Raw genomic sequence first — 12,845 nt, forward strand, 5'->3', positions numbered from 1 at the left:
TTTAGAATGATGGCATGTGTGTGTGCACGTGTGCGCACATGTACATACGAGAAATGCCAGTATTCTGCAGATACCCACGTAACTTACTTAAATTCAGAGCTGCAAGCATACACAGAAAACAAAATTCACAGGCAAAACAAAGGGAGACTGGAAGGGTGGCTAGACAGGCAAGTGCTGATAAGGAGGAGTATTTTGTTCAGTCAGTAAAGGCGGGGAATAAGATGTTCTTAATATAACATATTAGGGAAAATAGGAAAACCAGAAGGAGAAGAGCAAGAATAAAGGAAAAGGATAGATTTATTGAAGAAGAGGATCAGTCACATTTGATAGAGACTGCATCTTTCTTTAAACAAGTCTGGATAGATTGCGAAGGGCTGCTGAAAAGTTCTCAGCCCAACCAAGAAGGAAATGATGTGGAGCCATGAAACTTACAAGTTATTCCACACTGTTCTTGATACTTTTCATTTCAATAATATGAAATGAAATGAAAAGTGTCAAGAAAAATGTGGAATAGCTTGTAAGTTTCATGGCTCCACGTCATTCCCTTCTTGGGTTGGGCTGAGAACTTTTCAGCAGCTCCTCATACAATGTTTATTCATTGCTACTTTTTTGGAATTTTATAATTTGAAATTTTTAGTTCAGGTTATTTTTTTGTATATCTTTGTTTTGTTTTGAATGCTTATTTTATCTGTAATCCACTTTGATCAACATCATTTGCTTTGATGGAATATTAAAGCATTAAATAAATACATTGTCTAAGTCACAGTGTATAAGTTTCATCCAGGAAGTCTCGCAAAACATTAAATTATCCCTGTAGGAAGACTAAAGGCTCCTTTTATCAAGCCGCACTAGCGGTTTAATGCGCATAATAGCGTGCGTTAAACCGCCGGCCATGCTAGCTGCTACCACCTCCTCTTGAGCAGGCAGTAGTTTTTGGCCAGCGCGGGGGTTAGCGCATGATGAAACATCGTATGCGTTAACCCCGCTAGCGCGGCTTGATAAAAGGAGCCCTATTCAGATTCATCAATCCACGTGTCAGTCCTTATGGTTGAACTCCAAGATTCAAATTGGTGAGTCTAAGATCCTCTGGAAGCACTGGCTGCAGGCAGGTATACGCACGTTAGATGATGTGTTTCAAATAGGAAAATGCTTGATTTTCACGATTGCAACAATCATTTGGTATAACATCGGACAGGGCTATAGATTATGCATTAACTGATATGTTTTGAGGTGCAAGAAGAGCCTGTTGATTTTATAACTCCTAATCTCCTGAGACAGTAAATCAACAAGCTCTTAGGGAGAAAAAGGCAGAGTGGCTGAAAGCAGTGTTTATCTGAGAGAGAGAAGGGCAGAGTGGCTGATGGCAGGTGGGATGTGTGTGTGAGAACTTGCTCACAGTGACCATTCAGATTTTGTGTTTCATTTTCCCAGAGAAAAGATTAAACTGTATTGGTCACTAATGGCAACTTTTGTTGTGGTTTCCTGCTCTTTTATCTTGTTTTGTAAGAATGACACACCACCTGTCAAGGAGCTAGTTTATATGAGAATGAAATATAACATTCCATGCCAAGTATGCATTGTTTTGTATGCCAGTTTCAGTGACCTGTATTTGTTATGTATGTTCATTACTATTTAACAATAAACTGTCCATTGCAAAATTTCTGCTGCTCAGAGCTTGAAAATTTTTTGATCTAGGGCAGTGTTTCTCAACTTTTTCAAGCCAAGTACCCCCTAAGCCTAACAAATACCAACTGAGTACCCCCACCCAAGCTCCACCCCAGACCCACCCAAGCTCCATCCCAGGCCTGCCCAAGCTCTACCCCTGACCCCACCCCCACAATAATAGTGTCAATTGTAACGCAATTTCTTCTATCCATTTTTCATATACATACAATATAATCTTATTAATACATAATGGTAACCACAAAATAAAATAAAAAAACACAAACGCACACTGTACGCACAGAAAATGTTAATTATCATATATATTGCGGGGGTTCAAAGAGGTCAAGGCAGATGACTTTAAAATATGCAATCAGTAACAACTATAGAAAAATAGACAAATATAGAGCAAAATATAGACAGCAGATATAAATTAACAAAGCATACACATTTTGATCACTAAATGGAAAATAAAATTATTTTTACTAATGTTCTTGTCTGGTGATTTCACAAGTCTCTGGTTGCATTTCCAATATTTATTTATTTCTGCCTCCTGCACGCTTCCTCTCCTCCGGACTCCATTCTCTTCCCCAACAACATCTCTCTCTCTCTCTCTCTCTCTCTGTCCCTCCATGAATTCAACTTTTCTTCCTCTCTCCTGCACCCCTATTGGCAATATGTCCCTCTCTCTCTCTCTCTCACTGTCCATCTGTCTTCAGAGATCCAGATATCTCTCCTACCCCCTCTACTGCCCCATCCAACATTTCTCTTTCTTTCATCCCCCAGATCATGTTCAGCATTTTTCACCACTGCCCACAGACCCATACCTATTTCTCCTTCTATCACCCCTCTCCAGCACAATGCCATATTTCTCCCTCCATTACTATGTCCAACATTCCTTCCCGTTGCATCCCCTTCAATCTGCCCTCTCCACCACCATATCCAACATTTCTCCCTCTCATCCCTCTATTCCCCTTGCATCTCTACCTCACTGCTCTTTCTCTATGCCCAATTTTCCTTTCTTCCTTTCCCCATGAGCACCATCTCTCACTCACACACTCATGCTGCCCTGGAACTTTCTCTCTGATGTCAAAGCTGGCCATGTGCAATTCTGACATTGGAGAGAAAGTTCTGGGCCAGCCGTGGCAAATCCTTATGCAGAGTTGCTCTGGGGGGTTTGAAGCATGTCGGCTCTGGGTTGGTTTCAGGGGTGGGGGGGACAGGCAGACAGGGAGTCATCCCCGGCAGTGGCTTCAGTGGGGGGCAGGTAGGGATTCCCGGTGGGAGGCAGGTATGGATCCCAACAAGTGGCCTGTGTACCCTCAAGGTAGGTCAGCAATAAGATCTTTAACTGTATGCGATGGCAGATTGGGAGCCAGTGAAGTGACTTAAGGAGAGGGATGACATGGGCATAGCGAGGTTGGTAGAAGAAGAGTCGCACAGCAGAGTTTTGCACAGATTGCAAGGGGGAGAGGCGACACTGAGGGATACTAGTTAGGAGTACATTGCAGTAATCTAAGCTTGAGGTTACGAGATAAGGTAAGGATAAGGGTCTGGGTAGTGTGCTCAGAGAGGAAGGGGAAAAATTTGGTGATATTGAAGAGATAGAAGTGACAGGTCTTAGCAGCTTGTTGGATATACTTAGAAGATAAGAAGATTGTAGCACAGGAAAAGAAAATAAAGATCGTAGCACAGGATAAAATAAATGAAGACAAAAAATACCAGGACTTAAATTGCATGTATACTAATGCAAGGAGCCTAAGGAATAAAATGGGAGAATTAGAAGTCATGGCCAAAAAAGAGAACCTGGACATCATTGGGGTCTCTGAAACATGGTGGAATGAAGAAAACAAATGGGACATAGCACTGCCAGGGTACAAACTCTATCGCGAAGACAGGTCAGGCCAGAAAGGAGGAGGAATAGCCCTAAACATAAAGGAAAACATACATTCGACCAGAGTGGACACAGCAGTGATGACCAACAAATTGGAATCTCTATGGGTTAAAATACTGGGAAGGAAAAGGCCCAAGATAAAGATGGACCTGTACTATCGTCCACCTGGGCAAACCGAAGAAACTGATGAAGAAATGAAAGCCGAGATGATGCGAGAATGCAAAAGCAGTAACACAATTGTTATGAGAGACTTCAACTACCCTGGGATAGACTGGGATCTTGGAAACTCACAATGCGCTAGGGAGACCGGATTCCTGGAGGCTATATAGGACTGCTTCATGGAGCAGCTTGTCAGGGAACTGACGAGAGGAAATGCCACTCTGGATCTAATCCTTAATGGGCTAAGAATACCTGCAAAGGAGGTGGAAGTAGTGGAACCGCTGGGAAACAGCGATCACAATATGATCAAGTTTGAAGTTGAAGTAGGAATATCAAAGGGGAAGAGAACCACAGCAACAACTTTTAACTTCAAGAAAGGAAACTACAAAGTGATGAGAGTAATGGTAAAGAAGAAACTTAGGATCAGCTCAAAGAAATCACAGACTGTAGAGCAAACCTGGTCTTTATTCAAGGACATGGTGAGCGAGGCACAAAATCTATATATCCCCAGATTTAGAAAAGGATGCAAAAGAGCCGAGCAAAAGACCTGGCGTGGATAACTAAAGAAGTGAAGAAAGCGATAGAAGATAAGAAAAATTAATTCCAGAAATGGAAAAAGGTCAAAACTGAGGAAAACTGGAAAGAACACAGGAAGCATCAAAAAGAATGTCACCGCGTGGTTAGAAGAGCAAAAAGAGAATATGAAGAGAGGCTAGCCAGGGAAGCATGAAATTTCAAACTGTTCTTCATATATGTTAAAGGGAAGCAGCCGACAAGAGAGGAAGTGGGACCCATGGACGACGGAGATAGGAAAGGAGTAGTGAAGGAGGAAAAAGAAGTGGCGGATAGACTAAACATGTTCTTTTCATCAGTATTTATAAAAAAGGACACATCCAATGTGCTGGAACCTGAAAAATCTTCAAAGGAGATCAAGCAGAAAAATTAACATCCTTGGAAGTAAGTCTTTAAGATGTACACAAGCAGATAGATTAAAAACTGACAAATCTCCAGGCCCGGACTGAATCCACCCTAGGGTATTGAAAGAACTAAAGGAGGAAATAGCAGAACTACTACAGCAGGTTTTCAATCTATCCATGAAAACAGGTGTGATCCTGGAAGATTGGAAGATAGCAAATGTTACGCCATCTTTAAAAAAGGTTTGAGAGGGGATCTGGGGAACTACAGACCAGTAAGTTTGACTTCGGTTCCGGGGAAGATGGCGGAAGCGCTGATAAAAGACAGCATCGATGAGCAACTAGAAAGAAATAAACTGATGAAAACAAGTCAACATGGCTTCTGCAAGGGAAGATCGTGCCTAACGAACTTATTGCACTTCTTCAAAAGAATTAAACGAATGGACAAAGGAGACCCCATAGACATCATATATTTAGATTTCCAAAAAGCCTTTGACAAGGTACCCCATGAACGCCTACTATGGAAACTGAAGAACCATGGGGTGGAAGGAGATGTACATTGATGGATCAAAAATTGTTTGGCGGGTAGGAAGCAAAGGGTAGGAGTGAAGGGCCACTACTTTGACTGGAGGGTCACGAGTGGTGTTCCGCAGGGGTTGGTACTTGTACCGCTGCTGTTCAATGTATTCATAAATGATCTAGAAACAGGGACGGTGCGAAGTAATAAAATTCACAGATGACACCAAACTATTTAGTGGAGTTGGGACTAAAGAGGACTGTGAGGGTTTACAAAGGGACCTGAACAAACTAGAAGAGTGGGCGAAGAGATAGCAGATGAAGTTTAATGTAGAGAAATGTAAAGTCTTGCATATAGGAAACAGATACCCGAATTACAGCTTTATGATGGGAGGGCTGGTAATGGGTGAAAGTGCCCTAGAAAAGGACTTGGGGGTAATAGTGGACAAGACAATGAAGCTGTCGGCACAGTGCGCAGCGGCCTCTAAGAAGGCGAATAGAATGCTAGGTATTATCAAGAAAGGTATTACAAACAGAACGAAAGAAGTTATCCTGCCGTTGTATCGGGCGATAGTGCGCCTGCATCTCGAGTACTGCGTCCATTATTGGTCACTGTACCTTAAGAAGGATATGGCAATACTCGAGAGGGTTCAGAAAAGAGCAACGCGATTGATAAAAGGCATGGAAAACCTTTCATATGCTGAAAGATTAGAGAAACTGGGGCTCTTTTCCCTGGAAAAGTGGAGGCTTAGAGGTGACATGACAGAGACTTACAAGATCATGGAAGACATAGAGAAAGTGGAGAGGGACAGATTCTTCAAACTTTCGAAAACTACAAGAACGAGAGGGCATTCGGAAAAATTAAGAGGGAACAGATTCAGAACCAATGCTAGGAAGTTCTTCTTCACCCAAAGGGTGGTGGACACCTGGAATGAGCTTCCAGAAGGTGTGATAGGACAGAGTACGGTACTGGGGTTCAAGAAGGGATTGGATGATTTCCTGAAGGAAAAGGGGATAGAAGGGTATAGAGGATTACTATACAGGTCCTAGACCTGATGGGCCTCCGCATGAGCGGACTGCTGGGCATGATGGACCTCTGGTCTGACCTAGCAAAGGCACTGCTTATCTAATATAATAAAATGCTAGGCCGCGCATGCGCACTCAAAAGTCGTGTTCCCTGATCCGTCGCGAAAACACGACTGCGCATGCACGCCCCTGGCTCTCACTGTGCACTATGCTCAAGCTGCTGCCACGGCTCCTCGAACTGCAGCAGGATCAAGAGAGGAGCTGCGGCAGGGGCTTTCAGGACAGAATATGATTACCATGTTTCTTTAGGCAGCCCCGGTTGTTTACTTGGATTCAATGTCAGCATTAGGGTTCGCCGGCCGCCAGCCGTGAAAGCCGGGTGAGGAAGGCCGCCGCAGCCTCGCGGCTAGGTAGGGGGACAACAATGGCGCTTATGCTCAAGCCCCCGCCGCAGCTCCTCTCTCGAACCGCACCAGGATCGAGAGAGGAGCTGCGGCGGGAGCTTGAGCATAAGCGCCATTGTTGTCCCCCTACCTAGCCGCGAGGCTGCGGCGGCCTTCCTCACCCGGCTCTCACGGCTGGCGGCCGGTGAACCCTAATGCTGACATTGAATCCATGTAAACAACCGGGGCTGCCTAAAGAAACAAAGTTTCACGGTGCTTGGCCCGCCAAACAATTCCTGCCATTGCCGAAATTTGCCCCACCGTTCCTTCCCTTCCTCCATCAGGTACAGTTCAGCTCCGCCTATGTTGAAAGGAGCTGCTTTGAAATTGGAGCCCTGCCGCCACCGTAACATGTTCCTTCTGCCGTGGTCCTATATGTGAGAGAAGGGGCGGGACAAAGGCAGAGGGGAAAGTGCTACGGCAGTGGCAGGCCTCCGATTTCGACGCGGCTTCTTTTAACATTGGTGGAGCTGCACTGCACCTGATGGAGGGAGGGAAGGAAAGGTGGTTGTGCGCTGTTGAGACCCTCTTTGCCCTCAGACCCTCTCCTAACTGCTCCCTCCTATCTCAGACCACTGGGGGGAGGTGCCTGTCTTCAGCTGCCGGGATGGAGGGAGGGAAGAAGAAAGAAGGGGCCCTGGCAAGCGAGTTATCAAAAGCCAACCATAGCCTGGGACCCCTACATGGTATGAATAATGACCAGACAACAAAAGGTAAGAAAAATAATTTTATTTTCTGTTTTGTGATTACAATATGTCAGATTTGAAATGTGTCTTGAGGGAGGCTGCCGCCGCGGCTTTGGACAGAGGGGCACCATTTTCGTGGGAGTCGGCCTTCGGAGAGGCATGGGACGCGGGGACAGATGCGGGAGGGGCTGTCGCTGCGAAGAGCTTTGGTGGGGGAGCCAGCCAGACCGCGAGTGTGGGGACCTTGTAAGCGCGGATTGGTCAAGGAGCCACCGCAGCCGAGGCTTTGAAATTGCTCTCCCACCGTCACTCCCTCCCACCCCGGCTCTGCCTCTACCCCTGCCCAGGTTCAAAAGCAGGAGAGGCGGTCATCTAGCACCCGTTAATCTAACGGGCTTAAACACTAGTGTTCTTATAAGAGGTCTGAATCGAAGATGACTCCAAGGTTGTGAGCAGAGGAGACTGGAACAGATATGGAGAAAGGAGGAGGAGGACATATTTAGTTTCAGATGACAGTAGGACATCCAGGCAGCAATGTCAGCCAAACAGGCAGATACTTTTTCTTGGACTTTAGATGAAATTTCAGGTGTAGAGAAGTAGAGCTAGGAGTCATCAGCATAAAGGTGATACTGAAAGCCATAGGAGAGTGTCAGGGCACCGAGGAAAGAGGTATAGAGAGAGAAGAGAAGAGGTCCTAAGACAGAACCCTGGGGTACACCAACTGCTAATGGGGTAGCAGCAGAAGATGACCCACCAATACATACACTAAAGGTGCATTGGGAAGGGTAGGAGGCAAACCAGGAGAGGACAGAATCACGAAATCCAAACGAGGACAGCATATCAAGGAGTAAGCTGTGATTTACAGTATCAAAGGCAAGTCAAGAAGGATAAGGACAGAGTAAAGGCCCTTAGATCTGGCAATGAACAAGTCACTAAAGACCCTAGTGAGGGCAGTCTCTGTGGAGTATTGGGAGTGAAAACCAGATTGTAGAGGATCGAGAGTCTGTCGAGTTGAAAGGAAGTCCAGGCAGTGATGAAGAATAGCACACTCGAGTATCTTGGATAGAAACGGAAGAAGGGAGACAGGGCGATAGTTGGACGAGCAGGAGGGATCCATTGAGGGTTTTTTGAGACGCGCCATAATCACCACATGTTTGAAGGCAGCAGGGACAGTTGCAGTGGAAAGAGAAAGATTGAGAATATGGCATATGGGAGGGATAACAGTATGTGAGATAGGGTCCAGTAGAGGGGTGGGAATAGGGTCTGAGGGGCATGTAGTAGGCTTGGCTGAAGACAGAAGTTGTGCAGTTTCTTCCTCTGTGATTACAGAGAAGGCAGAAAAGTCAGCAGTAGTTGACGGGGGGACAAGCGGGCGGGGCCAGACAGGAGAAGCTTCCTGAGCTGTTTGGGTGAAGGATGAAGGCGAGGAACAAGGTCGAAGAGAGGATGGTAGGTAGGGGAGAAGGATGTGACTTTGTAGTGAACTTAGGGCGATCTTGCGGACATTGTCATGGAAGTAATCAGCCATAATCTGGGGAGAGAAAGAAAGAGGGGTTGGAAGTGGGGGTGCTTTGAGGACAAAGTGCGAAGTAATATAATTTGCAGATGACACCAAACTATTTAGTGGGGCTAGGACTATAGAGGACTGTGAAGGTTTACAAAGGGACCTGAGCAAACTAGGGGAGTGGGCGATGAGATGGTAGATGAAATTCAATGTAGAGAAATGTAAAGTCTTGCATGTAGGAAACAGAAACCCGAGATACAGCTACACGATGGGAGGGCTGTTATTAAGTGAGAGTACCCAAGAAAGGGACTTGGGGGTAATAGTCGACAAGACAATGAAGCTGTCAGCGCAGTGCGCAGCGGCCACTAAGAAAGCAAATAGAATGCTAGGTATAATTAAGAAGGGTATTACAACCAGAACGAAAGAAGTTATCCTGCCGTTGTATCGGGCGATAGTGCGCCTGCATCTGGAGTTCTGCATCCATTATTGGTCGCCATACCTTAAGAAGGATATGGCGATACTCGAGAGGGTTAAGAAAAGAGCAACGCGATTGATAAAAGGCATGGAAAACCTTTCATATGCTGAAAGATTAGAGAAACTGGGGCTCTTTCCCCTGGAAAAGCAGAGGCTTAGAGGTGACATGATAGAGACTTACATGATCATGAAAGGCATAGAGAAAGTGGAGAGGGACAAATTTTTCAAACTTTCGAAAAGTACAAAAACAAGAGGGCATTTGGAAAAATTAAGAGGGGACAGATTCAGAACCAATGCTAGGAAGTTCTTCACTCAACAGGTGGTGGACACCTGGAATTTGCTTCCAGAGGGCGTGATAGGACAAGATACGGTATTGGAGTTCAAGAAGAGTTTGGACAATTTTCTGAAGAAAAGGGGATAGAAGGGTATAGATAGAGGGTTACTATACAGGTCCTGGACCTGGTGGGCCCCCGCGTGAGCGGACTGCTGGGCATGATGGACCTCTGGTCTGACCCAGCAGAGGCACTTCTTATGTTCTTATGAGAGAGTTAAGTGTGGCAAAAAGACGATGAGGGTTGGAAGAAAGGGAGTTAGTTAGATGGATGTAGTAGTCTTGCTTGACCCATGTAAGTGCAGAATTAAAGGAGATCATCTTAAATTTAAAGTGAAGAAAGTCAGCATATGTTCGAGATTTGAGCCAAAGGCGCTCAGCACAGAGGGTGCAGGAACTTAAGTAACAGACACTGGGAGTGAGCCAAGGTTGAGGTTTGGTACGCCTGACAGAGCGAGAAACAGGGGGAGCAAGGGTGTCTAGAGCAGAGGATAGAATAGAATTGTACGACGAGACAGCCTAGTGGACAAACTTAGATAACATAGTGGAGGCAAGGAGAGGTGAAACAGTGGATGATAGAGTGTGAAAGGATCGTGGGCTTGAAGATTTCAAAACCTTTTAGAGGTGACTGAGTGTGGAAGAGAGGGAGGGGGACTAATGTTGAAGGATATCAGATGGTGATCAGAGATGGGGAGCAGTGAGGTAGAGAGAGGTAAAGAGAGAGCAGTTGGTAATAACCAATTTTTCTAATCAATAAGAAAGCATAGGTAAAATATCCAGCAATTCATCCGATTATAGAATAGCATTTATGCTGGGATCCATGACTCTCTTTAGTCATAAGGATTTATACCAACTGAACACTGGTGTAAATACTTGTGCCTAAATTAGATGCAGATCCCTCTCGTATTCTATAAAGGGTGTATAAATTGCAGGAACACCCCTGATCCACCCATGGCTATGGACCCTTTTTGGAATGGTGTGCAAAATTTACTGAAAAAAACTAAAAAAAACTCTGTGGAGTGACGATGTTCCTAAATGGACTTTATTTGAAAGTGTCAAAGTTCCAATGGTTCACTGAAATCATCTACATAAAATAATTTCATCCACATAAAAATAGATTATCCACATAAAAGCCTTAAAGGACCTAGTCCGCTAGGGATACAGGACCCAACACGGTCTGCGTTTCGACAAAAAGTCTTCCTCAGGGGTCCCTAGGGGTCCTATAAAGGTGAATACGTGGGAAACAATTGTGTGGTGAACCGGAAGTGAGACACTGCTTGCATTTGCAATAGAAAGGGCAAAATGTACTTACAGATCCCAGCGCTTTAGTTTGTGCACATAAATCTAAATTAATTCCAATTAACACCAATAATTGATTGTTAGGGTCCAGCTATTGGTATTAAACAACTACTTACTCAATTGAATTGCAAATTGGGCATGCATGAATTTATGCACACAATATATAGAATTCAGGAGATAGTGGCAGTGGGTTCCAAGGCCTCCCGAAATCTTTAGAAGCAGGCTCTTTTATTACAAGAAGATAAATTTTTAGTAATCTCAGCTTTATTTGTTTTACTTTTTCAGATATTTGACTGCATGGATGTACATATAAACCGACCCACTTCACAATGTTCATAATATTTAAGGTTTAAGCAGCAAAAAAAAAAAGAAGCCATCATTGACTCAGTGCTCAAGTGTTGTTCCAGAGTTGAAGTGTTCATTCAAGAACTGTGATATCAAGGAGGGGTTTTCATGTCAATGCATCTCTAATATGCTTTCTTCCGTTTAATGTTTTCCTTAATTTATATAACAAGAAGATAGAAATGGAAGCGGAAAACCAGACAACAGTGTCAGAATTTCTACTTCTGGGTCTCACGGACCATGCTGCATTAAAAGGTCCTCTCTTTGGGGTGTTTCTGGTGATGTACTTGATGAATGTGCTAGCAAATGGGACCATGATTTCATTGATTTGTGTGAACACCAAGCTACATAGCCCCATGTATTTCTTCCTCTGTAATTTATCCTTTGTGGACATGTGCTTTACATCAGTTACTGTTCCAAAAATGCTAAGCCATCTCCTATCTGACAAAAACACCATCTCTTACTCTGAGTGCATCATCCAGCTTTATTTCTTTGTTGTGTTTATTGGTTCAGAATGTGTGCTCTTGTCCATCATGGCCTATGACCGTTATGTTGCCATCTGTAATCCACTGCATTATGTCATAATAATGAACAAGAAGCTGTGTCTAAGCCTGGCAGCTGCTTCATGGATCATCAACTTTCTGGATGCCTTGCTACATACCCTGTTGATAGTTCGGCTCTCCTTCTGCGACTCCAACAAAATCCAGCACTTTTTCTGTGATCTCACACCACTGATGAAGCTCTCTTGTACAGACACCTCCATCAACGAGCTGGTGATATTCACAGAAGGATCAGTGCAATCAATTGTGCCATTCGTGATTATTCTGGTCTCCTATATCCGCATAATTATTACTATCACGAAAATCCAGTCCACTGGTGGAAGGCTTAAGGCTTTCTCTACCTGTTCTTCTCACCTCACTGTGGTACTGCTCTTCTATGGAACACTGTTGTTCATGTATTTCAGGCCTTCATCCAGTTATTCCTTAGAAAAGGACAAGATCGCCAGTGTGGTATACAATGTGGTCTCTCCCATGCTCAATCCATTTATCTATAGCCTGAGGAACAGGGATGTGAAGGCAGCACTAAAGAAAGCCTTAAAAAGAGAAGTGTCTTCTTCCAGGGCATAAACTTTGGTAAATTCACAATATACATAAAAAAGTGTCATCTAATTTATAACCTAGCTGACAAGATAGGCCATATCTAAGGTCCAACTTAAGTCTGACTCTCACTTTACATCATTCCTCAAAATCACAGAGAGAACGTGCATATCTAAAATTCATCTTGAATCATACTTTCAATTCACTTTGAGCTCCTTTCACAAAGCTGCAGTAGAGATTCCTACCATGCACCAGCGAGGTAAATGTTCCGACACTCATAGGAATTCTACCGCAGCTTTGTAAAAGCCAGCGCTTATTTTTTTTTTTTTATATATTAGGATCTATTTAACGCCTTTTCGAAGAAATTCACCATAGGATGCATACAATAAGAATAAAGTGAACATGGTTCAAAATGACAGAAATATTGGAAGATTCTTAAGCGCCATCCTAAATCTGTTTTCCACCTCGGGGTATCAGATGTCTTCAACTCTTGCTTCA

The 12,845-nt window shown here is 44.1% G+C and overlaps 1 protein-coding gene across 1 annotated transcript; it reads left to right on the forward strand.

Moving 5' to 3' along the window:
• The first annotated feature begins 3,542 nt into the window (after window positions 1-3,542).
• On the forward strand, window positions 3,543-12,377 carry LOC117368757 (olfactory receptor 1G1-like). Its single transcript, XM_033962493.1, has 2 exons — window positions 3,543-3,560; window positions 11,427-12,377. Exon 2 carries the CDS (start codon window positions 11,433-11,435, stop codon window positions 12,375-12,377), a length of 945 nt encoding a protein of 314 aa, XP_033818384.1. The 5' UTR covers window positions 3,543-3,560; window positions 11,427-11,432.
• Window positions 12,378-12,845: the final 468 nt, after the last annotated feature.

The sequence above is a fragment of the Geotrypetes seraphini genome, chromosome 1 (assembly GCF_902459505.1).
Source record: "Geotrypetes seraphini chromosome 1, aGeoSer1.1, whole genome shotgun sequence".
NCBI classification, from domain to species: Eukaryota; Metazoa; Chordata; class Amphibia; order Gymnophiona; family Dermophiidae; genus Geotrypetes; species Geotrypetes seraphini.

Excerpts from the sequence above, each read along its gene's own strand:
- LOC117368757 (XM_033962493.1), top strand. The coding sequence starts at position 11,433 with ATGGAAGCGGAAAACCAGACAACAGTGTCAGAATTTCTACTTCTGGGT.